Source organism: Schistocerca cancellata, chromosome 9 (assembly GCF_023864275.1).
Source record: "Schistocerca cancellata isolate TAMUIC-IGC-003103 chromosome 9, iqSchCanc2.1, whole genome shotgun sequence".
Taxonomy (NCBI): Eukaryota; Metazoa; Arthropoda; class Insecta; order Orthoptera; family Acrididae; genus Schistocerca; species Schistocerca cancellata.
The window spans coordinates 178,048,220-178,066,619 of record NC_064634.1 but is presented as its reverse complement, the minus strand read 5'-3'; the positions used below and the strand labels follow the sequence as shown (position 1 = coordinate 178,066,619).

The 18,400-nt window shown below is 38.6% G+C and overlaps 1 protein-coding gene across 1 annotated transcript in view; it reads right to left on the bottom strand.

Annotated features, from left to right (window-relative positions):
• Positions 1 to 18,400, bottom strand: part of LOC126100704 (rabphilin-3A) — a 1,079,132-nt gene that overhangs the window by 376,667 nt on the left and 684,065 nt on the right. The window contains exon 5 of the mRNA XM_049911320.1: positions 5,061 to 5,205. Within this exon, the coding sequence (XP_049767277.1) occupies positions 5,061 to 5,134 (74 nt within the window). The 5' untranslated portion in view covers positions 5,135 to 5,205. The remainder of the gene's footprint in view (positions 1 to 5,060; positions 5,206 to 18,400) is intronic.

Genomic DNA, 18,400 nt, shown 5'->3' with positions numbered 1-18,400 from the left:
AAAATAATAATTATATCATATTGTAAGTAGGCTGTTTAGGTTTTTTTTAATGGTAACGCCACGTAGCGCTCTGTATGAAAATCACTGGCTGTGCTGTGTGCAGTCTGTGGCTGGGTGGCATTGTTGGAATTTGCTATTGCAGCGTTGGGCAGTTGGCTGTTAACAGCACGTAGCGTTGCGCAGTTGGAGGTGAGCCGCCAGCAGTGGTGGATGTGGAGAAGTGAGATGGCGGATTTTTGAGAGCGGATGATCTGGACATGTGTCCATCAGAAACAGTACATTTGTAAGAATGGATGTCATGAACTGCTACATATATTATGACTTTTGAACACTATTAAGGTAAATACATTGTTTGTTCTCTACCAAAATCTTTCATTTGCTAACTATGTCTATCAGTAGTTAGTGCCTTCCGTAGTTTGAATCTTTTATTTAGCTGGCAGTAGTGGCGCTCGCTGTATTGCAGTAGTTCGAGTAACGAAGATTTTTGTAAGTGATTTGTGAAACGTATAGGTTAATGTTAGTCAGGGCCATTCTTCTGTAGGGATTTTTGAAAGTCAGATTGCGTTGCACCAAAAATATTGTGTGTCAGTCACGTATAATTTTTCTAAGGGGACGTTTCAATATCAACAAAAGGTAATTGCAGTAATCTCATGTACCAAAAACTAACAAAACAATATCTACCAGTATGGACAGGGGCATGAATAAATAATTTTAAGTGAAATGCATTTTAGAGACGAACCGAACAAGTGGTTAATGATATAGTAAAACTCCCATTTAGCAAGAGAACGGCGAGCTTCAGTGCAGAAGGGGATGAGGCCAGAACAATACATTATTCCTTTTCGCGTAAATATGGCCAGAACCGAGGGAAAGTGGCTGGATGGCTTAAACAGGACTAGGCTGCAACCCGGCAAGAAAAATAAAATTCACTTCTAGTGAGATGGCGATTGGTTGAAGCCATACTGGGCAATGCCGACGAGACACCGCAACACGGTGGGAAGATACCCATTATATAAAAGCATTTGGAGAGCTAAAATTTCTAGATATCTCTCTTGTCTTGCGACGGACTGCACAAGTGTGTCGAAAATAGTGATGGTGTTGAGAGCTTTGCTTTCTGCGAAGTGTGGACGATATGCTTCAAATATCGTGGCGGCAGATAGCAAAAAGGTAGTTCATTATTCCTGTGGGAATTTTTGGCAAAGAAATTGTGCACTTCGCTCCAACCCTTAGTGAGTATGCAATAGCCATTATTTCGACTAGGGAAAAATTAACGTTCTACAGAATGCAGAAAAGTTGAGACTGAGTGAATTCAGTCAAAGCCAGAGTAGGGAATTAGCATTTTAGATCCAGCACGGAGAAAACGCCATTGCAGATGCCGCTTGGTAAAGTACCATCTCACATTAGGCCACAGTAAATGTTGAGTCGAGATTTTGTTCACTCCAACTTGTGTACGCTTTGATCATTGAATGCCAAAAGCTAGGATACTAACCTACCCTCACATTGAGTACATGAGAGTCTTTTCATAGGTTCAAAAAGTAAATTTATTCTCCACCAATTCAGTGCATTGACCAGCTACGACATTGTAGATGTAAATGACCTAATGAAGATTTTAATCATTCTTTCCTGTGCCAATTTTTTTTTCAGATATAGAGATAACGATTTCAATAACCGCCAGTTCAATATGTCCAAGAGTTAAATAGTTTTTACTGAGTGTCAAAAGTAATTGAACATGATTGTTGTGTATCACTTGACCCTTGAAAACATAGTTATTAAGTTATATGTAGAATAAAAAAGGGAATAGCTGTTTTGTCTTTTTAGAATAAACCCCAAACTTTCACTTTTAACAATTCATGCATTGTAGTTAAATGACAGCAGCATTTCTAATGATTTTTGTTACAATCCGCACATGATATTAGCTGCCTTACAGGGCCATATTTATATAGAATGTCTATTTAACGCCATGGGCTTGAGAAGACAGCTCAGATTTTGTGCGCATTTGCATGCTATTTGGTAAGCTAAGTTTGCACACATTAGCCCACTCGCTGTGCAGATAGAAAGTGCTGACAAGCTCACATGGCATATGCCAGATTCTCTTGCGATTTGATAATACAAGGATCTAGAACCACAGTGGCAAGAGTACCAGTTTCCGTTTTCCTGGTTAGTAACTTTTCTTTGCTGGGTATGTTTCTGAGGCGTTAAAGATGCAGCTGTGTTCAATTTATCATACACAAATTTAAATGTACGATGTTTAGGGAGTGTATGTTGAGGATATCTTTCAGCTTATAAGTCTCTATCTCTCACTGAATTTCGTTGGCATTCTCTGTTAATGAGAAGCATAACTCCTTGTTCTTCGAAGGAATATATCATTCACACTCGCTTGATTCGACGATACTAGCCTTACCGTTTCTATTAGTGTTGTATTGCGAAACTGTCGTATGCTGTTTACATGTAAACGGCACGTTAGATGGATACGCTGTATTCGGCGAATATTTACTATTTGCACGATATACGAGAGAGAATTGGCAGAGCATGTGCTTCGATAAGGACTGAAGTGATAAGGAATACCACTCAATCCATGATAAGAAGACTGCAGCACTGGATTGATACCAATGGTCATTACTTTGAACACCTATAAATGGACGTTCATGCGACTTTTTTGATCTTCGAAGACCTTACTGTTACACATTATTGGATTCGTCTCGATAGCCGCTATCAGATAAAAACACCAAACTATAGCATCCCATTAAAAAAAAAAAAAGTTGACTTTCATATCTCTGACGCGACCCCACCTAGCAACAAAAAACCAACGTCATATTATGGCGCCCGTTGTCCCATTCAACATTTGCCCCACAAACTTTTCAGCTAATCTCATACTTTCGCAGTTATTCTAGGTGGCAATAGTTAGTGACTCACCCCGTATATGAAAATTCACGAAAAGCTGTACCACTCGTTTCTCTGATATTCACTTAATTGTGAATTTTCCACTAACGGTACTTTGTGTTTGGAGTTGGTTGTTTACTGTGTGGGAATCGGCTTTTGTGTGCAGTGTTAACATGAACTGCGTTTAATCTATTTTAAATGTTATCAGGAAAGTAAAGCTGTGAGGACGGGCAGTGAGTCGTGCTTGGGTAGCTGAGAAAGTAGAGCCCTTGCCAGTGAAAGGCAAAGATCCCGAGTTCGAGGCTCGGTCCGGCATACAGCTTTAATGTGCTAGAACATTTAATATCAGCACACACTCCGCTGCAGAGTCAAAATCTCATTGTGGAATAGAGAAATAAATTACCAGGAAAAATGCGAAATGGAGAGTTGCGAAAGCCTACACGTTATTTCGTTATCACCCTAAACTGTACTTAATTATGTATAAACAACAAAATTACACAAAAACAATTCTTTCCTTTGTCAGAGAAGTTATGTATCTTATTATTATTATTACTGTCATTATTATTATTATTATTATTAGCAGTGGCTGTAGTTGTGTAAATCTATTTATAACCACAACTGTTATACAGCAGATATTATTAATTTCACATTCTCAAATTTATCTGAGTGTGAAAACTTGAGAACACCCAGAATGTATACTCACGAGCCGCCACTGCTTACACGTATACAGCATACGTATAGAAAGAATGTACAACTTACGTTATGCAGTAAGGAAGCAAAGTCAAGTGATAAAAATAGCATAAGTGAATTTGATTTTAAAGAGTTTACGCCTAATGACACCACGAGAAAAATGAGTGTGACGTATTATAAAAACTGCACAATCCGATACATTAAAACTGTTAACATTGTTTAGCTTAAACAGAGTCATCTGATGTTCTTAAAATTATAATGCTTTTTTGTCAAATCAAATGTCAATACTAAACGATAAACTTGTAAAACTCAAGAGGATTTTAAGAAAAGTTTTGCGCCCAATGAAATCGTGGGAGAAATGAGCGTATCGTAACTATAATAACAGTACAGTCTGATACATTAATACTGTTATAACAATCCTATATTTTAAAACTGTTAACATGGTTTAGTTTAAAGAGACTTATCTGACGTTTTTCGAAATTATAATGCATGTTTCTGAGATAAAATTATAGTAGTAAACGATAAAATAGTAAAAGTGAAGCAGACTTAAAAAAAGTTTCACGCCCGATAGCGTCATGAGAAAACTGGATTTCTTATAATAAAGCACAATCTGATAAATTAAGTACTGTCAAAGAATTAAAATAATAAAAGAGTAACGTACTCTTGTAAGCAATCGCGATGCGCACAAGCAATGCAAGAGTCCTCTACAGTTCCCTGTGGTTCATCCTTTACTGATTACAGATCGTACCGTTATACTTGACTTGGATGCTTCGTTCATCGCAGTTGCGTTATTAAGTCCAAACAATTACTTTACCATTTTATTTGAAATACATGCAAGTGTAATACTGAGACAAATCAGAATACCACTTTTTTATAGTAAAGCATGTTAACAGTTTTTCAAATTGTACGTTTTTAAAATTACATCACGCCAAATTTTCTTTTGAAGCCATTGGGCGCGATACGTTTTCTGAATGTTATTGTTTTATCGTGTACGAACAGCATTTAATCTGAAAAATATGCATTGCAATTTTGAAACTCGTCAGATAACTCTTTTTAAGAAATCGTGTTAACAATTTTCAGATATTGGATTGTGGAGTTTTTATAATTACGACACGCCAATTTTCTTATGGCGTCATTGGCCAAAAAACCTGTTTTAATCTGCTTGACTTCTACTGTTTTTATCATTTGATGTTGCTTGTCTAGTAGTATATTCTTTCTACACTCGACTGTAATAAGTAAGCACTGACTCTCACACCCTATTACAGGTATCTGTATACCATTCATATTATGTATTAACATTTGGCAGTTTCACGTACACTTGATAATGGCCTAATATAATGGTGAAACCAATTGTGCTGACTTAATGATACTCTAATTAAACAACTACAGCGGCTTTCCATTAATCGTTTATGTTCTGCCGAGGACATATAACTATATAAGTGATTAAAAATTAGTGCAGAGTGGTGACTGTTCCGTGTTTATGAGTGACGTACTTGGCTCGGAGCGCGAGTTGGCGGTCGTTGGGACACACCCAGCGGTCCTTCTGCGTGTTGCCGAAGTCCACCATGGCGGCAGCCGCTGCGGTCGTCCTCCAGGTGGCGCTGTGGTCGGGGCTTCAGCTCCCAGCTTAGGCGCTACCTGCAACAGGAGTCCGTATGTCAGTGTGTAGGTTAGACTGGACAGAAGAAACTCTAAGGCTTCCGTGTGTTACGGAAATTGACGATAAGACACACAGTCGAGGTGGTTTGTAGCACCACATAAAATGATATTCATACACTGAAGCGCCAAGCAAACTGGTGTTGGCACTCGTATTAAAATACAGAGATATGTAAACAGGCAGAATACGGCGCCGTGGTCGGCAACGCGTGTATAAGACAACAAGTGTCCGGTGCAGTTGTTAGATCGGTTACTGCTGCTACAATGGCAGCTTATCAACATTTAAGTGAGTTTGAACGTGGTGTTATACTCGGCGCACAAGCGATAGGATACAGCATCTCCGAGGTAGCGATGGGGGATTTTCCCGTACGACCGTTTCACGAGTGTAATATCAGGAATCCGGTAAAACATCAAATTTCCGACATCGCTGCCGCCGGAAAAAGATCCAGCAAGAATGGGGCCAACGACGACTGAAGAGAATCGTTCAACGTGACAGAAGTGTAACCCTTCCGCAAATTTCTGCAGTTTTCAATGTTGGGCCATCAACGAGTGACAGCGTGCGAACCATTCAACGAAACATCTTCGATGTGGGCTTTCGGAGCCGAAGGCCCACTCGTGTACCCTTGACGACTGCGGGACACAAAGCTTTACACCTCACCATTGCCCGTCAACATGGGCATAGGACTGTTGATGACTGGAAACATGTTCCCTGGTCGGACGAGTCTCGTTTCAGATTGTATCGAGTGGACGGACGCGTACGGGTATGGAGGCAACCTCGTAAAGCCATGGGCCCTGCATGTCAGCTGGGGACTGTTCAAGCTGGAGTAGGCACTATGATGGTGTGCGGCGTGTGCAGTTGGAGTTATATGGGACCCATGATACGTCTAGATACGACTCTGACGCGTGACACGTATGTAAGCATCCTGTCTGATCACCTGCATCCGTTTATGTCCGCTGTACATTCCGACAGACTTGGGCAATTCCAGAAGCACAAACCAACACCCCACACTTCCAGAATTGCTTCAGAGTGGCTCCAGGAACATTATCCTGCGTTTATACACTTCCAATGGCCACCAAACTCCCTAGAAATGAACATTATTGAGCATACCTGGGATGCCTTGCAACATGCTGTTCAGATGACGTCTCTGTCCCTTCGTAGTCTTACGGATTTATGGAGAGCCCTGCAGGATTCATGGTGTCAGTTCCCTCCAGCACTACTTCAAACATTAGTCGAGTCCATGCGAGGTTGTGCTGCGGGACTCCTGCGTGCTCTCGGGCGTCCTGCACTATATTAGACATGTGTACCAGTTTCTTTGGCTTTTCGGTGTATATGGATTTCTGCCAACTGAATAAAATTCACTGTCATTAAATGGGTGGAATTTATTGAATGAAATGCAAATCATGTGAAATTATTTCAGGGTATAATGCTTCGGTAACACTGACAGATAAGCTTTTAACACGTTGAGTGCATAGCCGATTTCACTGGCTTTCCGTTGAGGCGGCATACTCCAGTCACATGGTGCACAAAAAGAGCTTGGAAGTGGAAAATTTTTGTGTAATTGTTTTTAGTGATTTATTTCACGTTTTTTTGGTGTGCTGAACACGGTTCTGAAGCTGTCCAGCAAAAAGTTATGCCACAAACATGAGTAACCATCAAAAAACTTCAAAAAGTAATTTTCTTATTCGTTTTCTGCTTATTACTTGAGAACGTGGCCCAGTAGTAAAATAAAGAGAAGGAAATTACGTACAATTTATATCTGTAACATTTTTTGTATGTCGTATGGTTTTCACGCTAAACAGTGTTAAAATATCGGCGAAAATGAGTAGTTTTTGGAAGACAGCAAAAATAAATAAATTAATTAATAAATTGCAGTTTCCCATTCAAGCGAATTATTTCATTTGCCGTTCCTTGACCTTCAATGTGTTTACCTGGTAAACCACAGAAGACGCGCTTATTTTGTCTTTTGTCTCACTGAAGTCAACTGCCGCGCCCAGTGTCTCCCTCCCTCTCTTGCTCTCTACCTGTGGCTGCACCCCACTCCCTCCTCATCCAGTTGCTGACGTTCATCGCCTACCTGGCAAATCTAAGAAGACCTTCTTTGTGAGGCGAGGTGGGTTCTAGCGGCCAAACTGCTCACAGTTCTCAGAGAAGTCTTCCGAAGCAAGAGTGATTTCAGGTGTGCCGCAGGGGAGTGTTGTAGGACCGTTGCTATTCACAATATACATAAATGACCTGGTGGATGACATCGGAAGTTCACTGAGGCTTTTTGCGGATGATGCTGTGGTATATCGAGAGGTTGTAACAATGGGAAATTGTACTGAAATGCAGGAGGATCTGCAGCGAATTGATGCATGGTGCAGGGAATGGCAATTGAATCTCAATGTAGACAAGTGTAATGTGCTGCGATTACATAGAAAGAAAGATCCCATATCATTTAGCAGTTAATTCCATAAATTATCTGGGAGTACGCATTAGGAGTGATTTAAAATGGAATGATCATATAAAGTTGATGGTCGGTAAAGCAGGAGTGATTTAAAATGGAATGATCATATAAAGTTGATGGTCGGTAAAGCAGATGCCAGACAGATTCATTGGAAGAATCCTAAGGAAATGCAATCCGAAAACAAAGGAAGTAGGTTAAAGTACGCTTGTTCGCCCACTGCTTGAATACTGCTCAGCAGTGTGGGATCCGTACCAGATAGGGTTGATAGAAGAGAAAGAGAAGATCCAATGGAGAGCAGCGCGCTTCGTTACAGGATCATTTAGTAATCGCGAAAGCGTTACGGAGATGATAGATAAACTCCAGTGGAAGACTCTGCAGGAGAGACGCTCAGTAGCTCGATACGGGCTTTTGTTGAGGTTTCGAGAACATACCTTCACCGAGGTGTCAAGCAGTATATTACTCCCTCCTACGTATATCTCGCGAAGAGACCATGAGGATAAAATCAGAGAGATTAGAGCCCACGCAGAGGCATACCGACAATCCTTCTTTCCACGAAGAATACGAGACTGGAATAGAAGGGAGAACCGATAGAGGTACTCAAGGTACCCTCCACCACACACCGTCAGGTGGCATGCGGAGTATGGATGTAGATGTAGATACCCCAATTTGTTTACGTTCACAGCCTCGCTCGTGTCATTTTTCTTTCCCTGCAACGGCGTGAAGTTGATTTCGTTTCTGAGTGTTTTCGTTGATATACAGGGCAACAACTCGGTCGCAGTGTCCACTGATAAGCATTTTATTTGTGAAAAATTATTCGGTGAGGGTGCAGCGAAGTGGTCAAGGAAACAGCAATAAGAACGTTACGTGATGCTAGTAAAAAAAGAAATGGTAGGAAGGAAGCTGTTTTGGTAGGCAAAACATCTGCTAGAGTACATGTTTCATGTCAGAAAGTTACATAAATGAAAAAATGATAGATTCTCACCTGAAGAAAATTGCCGAACAGAGCACGTCTTCAGGGAAATTAAGATCTTCTTTTTGGTATTTTTGTTTCAAAACAGAGTTTTGTATGTGAAACGGGTCTTCCTGAAGATAATGCAAGTTCACAACAACGACTGCCTCCTCATAAAGAAGTTTAAAGAAACTGTACATTAGCAGACCAAAGATTGATGAAAAAAGAAAGGCTAGCCCTCATGCTGAACAAGTTGAAAGAGCTATGGATAACATTTTCACTTTTGTGGAATCAACTAATGACTCAGATAGAGGGTAACTACATTCCTCAAGGGATAACTGCAATACAACATTTATTGGATTAACTGCAAGTGGTCCTTTCTTGTTTATGTGATTTTTTAAAATTTGTAATATGTATTCTTAGTAACTTAATTTTCAGGTATGTGTATGTTTGCATAAGAATGGTTTTGTGTTAGAGTAGTGAGTGTGTATCTATGTTGAGTGTGTTAGTTCCCAATTACTGACCATTATTAACAGTACATTTAGTTATTAATGACTTCTTTAAGAATTAAACAAAATTAGACTGTGAAATGTAATTTTTTGGCTCATGTCTCTTTTCCCAGCCCATTAGGTACATAATGAGTGACAGTAACACACATCGTTGATCGTGCCCGATGACCCAGTGTATGTTATCAAGTTCTAGCAGATTTACGTTAAGTTGGCACCATAATGTTGAAAGGTGGCTACACTGAGCCACGGTGCCAGAGATCGCGCCAGAGAGTTTTGTTCCGCCGCCGCCACTGGCAGTGATTATTGAGAAGTAGCGGCAGGCAGTTCTTGTCGAGAAGCGATGGTAGGCGGTTCATGTTCAGATGTGGTGGACTCTGCTTATCGTGAAGTCGGAGTGGAGATGTGGTAGTAGTGAGTGTTTGTTCCATGTTTTATGTGCAGCTATTAATGGAGAGATAGCAGATGTTATTATAATGGAGATATTGTAATGATCAGAGTGCTTTTCGTCAATATATATCAAGGTAAAAAATTCCCTGTTTTTTTCTTTTTATTATTTCTGTGTCTCAAATAATGCATCATTACAGGTTCAGTCAACAAAGCATCTGGTTTGTGTTCTTGTATTAGAGTGTAATTTTGGTTTTCTTGCGCAATTATAGTATTTCTAATTTTCTTTTATCACGTCAGTATAATGGGTATTTAAAAATTCTTGTCTTGTTGAAGAAGAACCGTGCCAGATGTGCGTTGAGTCATACTACCACACACAGAACAGCTACACTTGTGTTTGTTGTTTCGTAGGTTTTATAGTTGCTGGGGACTTAATTAATTAATTGTGTTAACAGAAAATTTTCATTTCATTCTTTGTTGTTGTTCCATGCAGTCAGATTGCGTACTAAAACTAGTCAGGGCCAGCCGTTTATGAGACTTGCGTAATCGGACTTACAGCTACTAAAAATATTTGCATTTTATTTAAATTAAGCCCCCATGCACGTGGCGACCCTGCCAGGATCGTCCCTTGGAATTCTTCTGATTGCAAAAATAGTAGACAGTAGTATTGTTGTAGTAATTTGTAGTTTAGTAATTGTAGTCTATTTTGCATGTGTAGATTTGGTGATTGTCATTCTTCTATTGTTCGTTAATCGTGTTTGAAGGAAGCATTTCGTGTGATTGATATTGTTGGTGATAAAGTGTCATTGTGTGTAATTTTCATATAGTGACGAGTTTTGTATGTTTTGTAAATGATTACGCGATCGATGAAAAAGGCAAAAATGATGGATAGTGAGAATGACGAAATTGTTAACATGGCGAACTCGCCAACACAGGAGAACAGTGTGATGAATAATGAAGTGGAAAACGATGTAATAAGTAGGGACAATAGTCCGGAACCATTTCAAAATTTTTCTCAATCAGAAAATTCACAGAATACGAGATTAACGATAGAAGATTCTGAAATAGTATCGAACACAGATTGCTTTATGGCTATGCAGAAGGAAGTTAGTTTTGCGGGAAATGTTAGGGGCGAAAAGAATTTCGAACCGGCTAACATGGAGCAGTTGATGGGTGTAATATTAAATTTGGGATCAGAATTAAAAACACGGTTAGACTCACAAATGGGAACAATGGAAAAACGGTTAGACTCACTGGGATCACAAATGGGAACAATGGAAACACGGTTAGATTCACGAATAGGGACATGTTTCAAAAATATGAAAGATGAATTAAAGAAAGAAATCAGAGAAGAAGTACAACCGGTTTTGAATGCTCACAATAATAGATTAGTTGCAGTAGAGATTAGACAAAGGGAACAGGATAGAGAACAGGAAGAAAGAGATCGCGTGATAGTACTGAAATTTGCAGAGTTAAATTTACAACGTGCAAAAGATAAGGAAGAAATATTTGAGAGAATCGAGGAATCCGTACCAAATGACAGATTAAATAACCTAACACAACAGTATGAACAGTTAACTACTAAATGTGGTAATACTGAAACGCGAGTCGTGACACTTACGGAAGACGTAAATAAACAGAAAGAACAAATAGGTGATTTATCGGAAAGAGTTGAGGAGATTTCAGACAAATTGACAAATCTTAGTCTAAATGGGGACAGAGATTCAGATGATACAACACCATTGCCATTTGCGGAAACCGAAGAATACCAGAACATAAATAAACATGTTGAAAATCAGGGAAAATTTAATGAACGCGTTAAAAGGGAAGTTGAGGCATTACGAAAGCAAGTCAAACAAATTGAAGGCGAAATCGTAGGAAAAGACAGCAGAAGAAATTTAGAATCACGGATAGCAGAGGGCTTTGAAGAAAATAATTTGTTTCATTTACGGGATGCAACAAGAGATCGCCAGGCGCGCGAACTTGACAATAATCGACATTGGGACTGGGACAGACGCGGTAGGTCTTTGTCGCCACGAGGCGAAAACTTTGACTATAAACACTTTTTGACTGTTCGGAAATTTAAGATCTTCCGCAATTCTAAGAATGACATACATCCATGTTCATGGCTAGATCAATTTATGTACGCACTTCCACCAAATTGGCCACTAAGTCACAAACTGGAATTTATGTGTGGGTATTTAGAAAACGAACCGGCGACGCGGATGCGCGCACTCATTAGAGATTGTAATAATCTGAATGATTTTTATCATGCATTTCTATCGGCATATTGGTCCGAAAACACACAAGACAGAGTCAAACATAGTCTTATTATGCAGCGTAATTTCAAACAGTCTGAGTTCCGCACGCCAGCGGAATATTTTGAAGACATGATTCGAAAGAATCAGTTCCTTTCCAACCCTTATAGCCCGACTGAATTAATTCGCATTTGTTTAACTAAGCTGCCACAATCCATAAGACAAATTGCTTTAGCTGGAAGATGTAAAGACGACATCGAGACTTTTAAGACTTTGTTGCAAGAACTTGAGTATGACAACGACGACGGGACTTCTTGTAACTTTTTCAGTAACAGTAATTACAATAGATTTTCAGAGAAAAGGGATAGTGATCGGAACGGACGTTATATGGGTAATTTTGACAATGACAGACGTAACAGACAGGACAATAGATACCAGCCTTATGACAATAACAGACGTTCTAACAGAAACTACACAGACAATTATAACAACGGTAATTCGTACCGGAATGATCAATCATATGGAAACAGTAATCGGTATCACCAAGACAGTAATTATTCATACAGTAATAGAAATTCTTACTAGAGAAATAATCAGGGTAGTAGATACAACAATAATTTCAGAAGTGACAGTCGAAATTACACAAGAAGTAGTTATGCAGACAGACAGGAAAACAGAAATTTTAATAACAGACACAACCAAGAATTTGTATCTAACAGACAGGAGGGACCTAATTGGCATCCTCCACGTGACAAAACTTCAGAGAGACAAGTGCAAATCGTAGAAATGGATCCGCGAAACGACGCGAATAATCAAAGACGTGACGCAAACAATCGACAATGACTAGCAGCTTCGGCTTCTGGCAGCAATATAGACGGTTCAGAAAGTAATGAGACTACGGCTTTACACTACGTACGCCTGGAAGACATGAGAGACATTTTGTTAGACGAAAAGGAAAATAATGTAGACGCATTTTTACATCCTGTTATTGAAGTATGTGTGGGTAAGAATAAGTTCACTACAGTTTTAGATTCTGGGAGCCCATTGAACGTCATTAGTGAATCAGTTTTTCGTATATGTGAAAGGACTATTGCCTGTCCTGTGTTACCTATTTCTAAAACTACAATTCGAGGAGCGATTTCTGGAAAAGGTGTAGAAGTTAAACAACAGACCAACCTAAATTTCAATTGTCAAGGATACGAATTTTCTGCTAATTTTATTATTGTTCCATTACTCAGTACACAAATTATATTTGGTATGGAGTTTCTTAACACACATAAGGCAATTTTGAACTTTAAAGAAGGAAGTGTGAATTTGACTGTTGCCGGAATGCCGGAAGTTTGAAATTTTTCGAGTGTTTAACAAGATCTGAGTCAGATTCAAAATGTTTAAGGTTTCTTACTTCTGATGTTTTCGTTGAGCATTATGACGACGGTGTGTTTATTCATGACAATGACAATAGATACAGCGACGCGATGGATAATATAATTAATAGCGAAGAATTAATTAATGAAAAGGTTAAGAAATCTGAAGTGCCAGATGACGTTGCACGAGAAGAGCTGTACCACATTTTGACTTCACATGCTACAGTATTTAGTCATCACACAGGAACTATACAAGGCTTACAATATTTATTTAAAGTAAAAGAACACACACAATTTCGGGGGAAAACGTACGCTATTCCTTTGGCTTACAGAGACAAGGTTAAGAATGAACTTCAGTACATGTTAGATCAGGGCATTATTGAGCCTGCAGTCAGTTCTTATACTAGCCCATTACACGTTGTTCTTAAAAAGGATGGGTCAATTCGTTTGGTTCTGGATTACAGACAGATAAATAACATCATTATTCCTGAAACTGACCGTCCACAAAATTTAGATGAACTTCTTCAACATTTTCATGGAATTAAAGTTTTATCCACGATTGATATGCGCGCAAGTTTTTGGCAAATAGAACTCCACCCTGATTGTAGAAAATATACTGCCTTTTTAGCCTTTGGTAACTGTTACCAGTTTCGGAAATTACCGTTTTGACTTACTGTATCTTCAGCAGCATTCATTCGTAGCCTAAATGAAATTTTACCTGTTTATCTTCGTGACAATATTACTTCATATGTTGACGACATTCTTATTGCTAAACGTTCTTGGAGTGAGCACAACAAAATTTTGGATTCATTGTTACGTATCTTTGCAAGAGTTGGCATTACAGTAAACTTAGAAAAATCTGAATTTGGTCGTTCTCAGGTGAAATTTCTCAGTTACATTATTTCTACAGAAGGTATTCTTCCGGATCCAGAGAAACTAGACGCTATTCGTAATTATGCTGTTCCTACTACAAAACGTGATGTTCGTAGTTTCCTTGGTGTCTGTAATTTTCTTAGACGCTTTGTTACATTGGACGATTTGGCCACACCTCGTTTATGTGAACTATCTGGAAGGAAATCTAATTGGTGTTGGGATGAGGAAGCTCAGTCAGAATTTGAACAGCTTCGTGATGCTTTAGTTGCTGCTCCACTTCTTTCACACCCGGATTTATCTAAAGATTTTTGTTTGGCGACGGACTCATCATACAAAGGCCTAGGTGCACATTTATTTCAAGAGATAGAAGAAAACGGCGTTGTAGTACAGAAAACTATTGCATTTGAAGTCGTGTTCTTTCTAAATCAGAAAAGAATTATTCGATTACGGAACTTGAAGCTTTGGCTGTTGTTTGGGCTTTCACAAAATTTCGCACATTTTTGTTTGGCAGACATACTAAGGCTTATACCGATCATCGAGCTCTGGAATTTCTTATGTCAACAAAATTAAGTCACGGCAGATTGTCACGATGGGCGTTGTACCTACAGGAAATTGATTTTAGTATTGTTTACATACAGGGTTCTTCAAATATTGTTGCTGATGCTTTATCACGTGCACCTATGGGTTTGAAACAAAGTGCTGAAGAGGACTGCAAGGAAAACAACTATTGTTTGATGTATATTCAAGGTGTTGCGTTTGAGAACTTTATTTCGTCTTCGCTCCAGGACATCGCTAAGGAGCAAAATAAGGATCCAATCTGGAAGGACATTAAGGAGAAGTGGAGGAGAAAGGAAAGCGTAGCGATTAGACAGCATTATTTAGTTCGCAATGACATTATTTTTAAACGAAAATCGGTCGACAACTCTGTTTGGTTAGTTTGTATTCCTGATGAGTGGGTTAATAAGCTGATTTGGTATACGCATCTCAGTTATGCACACTTTGGTCCCAGAAAATGCTTTCATAAATTACGGGAAAATTCCTACTTCAGTAATATGGAAAAACGTATTAGATCTGTTCTGGCCAAATGCAAATTATGTCAAAAGGCTAAGCCGCCAACAATTTCTCACAGAGCACCGTTGTTTCCTATCATTCCAGCGAAATTAAAGGACATGGCTGCAGTTGATTTGTTCGGCCCAGTGGTTTGATCTACTAATGGTTTTGCGTATATTTTCGTAGCAGTGGAATTGACATCAAAATATGTGTGTTTTACACCTTTACGCAAAGCAACAGCTCGTTCAGTATCTAACGCTTTCATCAAACATTTTCTTAAAGAAGTTGGTCATGTTGATAAGGTTATATCAGATAATGGATCACAGTTTCGTTCTAAAATTTGGCTTCGTACTCTACGGCGTCGTAAAATTGAACCAATTTTCATTTCACTTTTTCACCCCCAATCTAACGCTTCAGAGAGATGGATGAAGGAAATCAATAAATTGTGTCGTCTTTATTGTCATCAGAATCACAGAACGTGGGATCAGTATCTTCATATTTTTCAAAACATTCTGAATGAACTCCCTAATGATTCAACTTCTTTACCGCCTTTACTGATATTAAAAAACAAAGCACCGACAAATCGCATTTCTGAAATCGTTCCTTTTCCGCCTACACAGAAACTGCGGCATTCTGAAATTGTCAACCTGGCTCTACGAAATATTACATCTGCGGCTGCTAGAAGAGAGAAATCTGCTAAGCGTCCTGGTCGTTTAAAAATCTTGTCAGTTGGTCAGAAAGTGTTAATTAAGTCTCATCGTTTGTCTCACAAAGGAAAAGGCTTGTGTCGCAAATTTTTTCTGCTTTATAACGGCCCATATAGAATTCGCAAAATTATTCATGATAACACTGTCGAAGTAGAAACTCTGAAATCACGACGCTCTAAGGGAATACATCATATATCTAACGTTAAAATTTTTGTGGAATGACATACTTTCGAGAAACCAACAGTTTACGTAAACATGCAGAGAATACAAGGATACCGCGCTGTGTTTTGGCGGCGCGGCGGCACATACTCAAAGCAACAGTGAAGTCTGCGCGTCGCACAAGGCAGTCGTTAACCGCAAACAATTACTTCCTACGTCACGCGCCTACAGCTGATCGAGCGCTCGGTGCGAATGCACTGACAGCCATATTCAAATACACAGTTTAATTTCTCCGATTAAATTCAGTATAAAGCTATAGTGACTTGATGAATTATGTTATTAACATTCAGTATTTTTCAGGATACGGTCCTATAAAATATTTAAGAACTTCAGGTAAATTCTGTGCGTGTCCGACGTTAAGACGACTTGCTATCGAGAAATTTTCAGGAAGAATGTAATTTCCAAGAAGAAACTAATAAACTAAAAAAAAAGGTAATGTTAATTGAGTTCATTTTCAGGTAACATATTTCCACTTAGGTACGTACTTTAGACGTAATTTGCTGCTCGCGATTACGTGATTCATACTTTGTGCTAAATTTCATGTTCTATGAATTTACTTGTGAAGCGACGTGCTTGCGTACGTTAACTGATTTTGACAATGATTATTATTGAACTGAGTTGTAACTCGTGTATATTATGCATCGCTTGGCTGCTATGCTTTTTCACTGATGTCATATTTTTTAATTATGTGCCTGCTGTGCTTATTTATTTAAATTATAATTGTCACCTGATTAATTGTGCTGACTGTGGTTATGTATGTAGGTTACACTTTGTCATTTATCTGCTTGCGCCTTCATGTTTACTTATTAAGATTACATATGAACATTTATTTGCTTATGCTGATATGATGCTAATGACCTGTTTATTATGTAAGGTATATGTTTACTGCTATGCGTATGGATTGCATATTTATACACTTCTGTTTGTCGTCACAACTACTCTTTAATTTAGTATATAGAAATGCTGATATACTGTGTGTAAACATAGAGTTTAGGTCACACTATTGTATTAATTACAGATTGTTCGCCTGGCAGAGCCTCGTTGTAAGAATTGTGCTGCATCCACTTGTTGACATTCTGTACACTACTGGTATATTTACTCGCTATTGCTTGTTTTGCTTTCGCTCAGTGCTTTATATTTTAACATAAGAAAATGAACTGCAGTAATTCGACGAGCGACTTTAGTACAAGAAACATCATAGAAGTCACATGAGCTGGAGGTTTTATGGAAGCTGTATAAATTTATGCTAATAGGAAGCAAGCTAACGACATGACATACCAAAACTAGGTTTAGACCATTAACAGTTATTACACTGCATTTTTTGTGAGCAACTGAAATAGGAAGTGACACTTGACACAAGAAATACTCCACATGTTTGCTTCCGTTTGCCATAATTCTTGAAGTGGTGTACACACTGTGAAATATTATGATCATTCACACTCCGTAATCGTACTTAATTAATGAGAGTTATTCGAACTAAGTCTGTTAGAGGTCATGTATACATTTCTTTGTTTATAATTCATAATGAGTAGAAGATTTTGGCTCAGATGGATTACACAGAGGTTGTGTGTTGACATTGTGTCTTCGGATTGTATGGGATGATGAGGTTTGCATTAGGATTTTATCCGTACTTGTTCGAGGAGACTGACTAGAGGAAAGAGTTGTTATGGAAGTGAAATGATATTGGCGATAAGGTTTATATGTATCGACGTATTGAAGAGATATTATTGAGGTATTGAGATTGTGTGAAGTTGATGATTGTTGGAGTTTTGGTGGATAAGAGGTAAAGTGAGTGAGGTGCATTTTTTTTTTTTTTTTTGTTGGTCTATATGGAACAAGGAGGATGAAGATAGCAGACTAGAACACTAAAGTGGAAGGAAGATTGTCTACACACACTTTGTTAAATCACTAAGCAGTATGTACTTTTTTTTTTTGGAGAGAGGAAGTATTTGCATATCTTGACACACTGACAGTTGTTCAGCAACCGTACATTTTGATCTGGCTTGGCAAACATTGGTCTTGACATGATGACTATGACGTTGACTTAACTATTATTGACTGTTATACATTGCTGCCACTACCACTTGATACACATGATGAACATCAAACCTTTGACAGAATTGCATTTACACAGTAACACTATTCAATTACACAGTAGTACTTAATGTGGATGAAAGATGAGTGAGTGTGTTTTGTGTGTTTTCCTTTCCTAATCCTACCCACCTATTTCCTAAATATTATTTTATTTGTTTGTAGTGGCTTGCACTGACACCCATAAATATTATAGGTTTACTGATGTTTGTGTATTTGTAATAGTTAATATGACAATTATCTGACATCATTTGCGTGTTTGTTATGATTTGTATGTTTAGTGTAAAAGCATTTGTATGTGTATTCAAACTATTGTTCATGCTTGAACT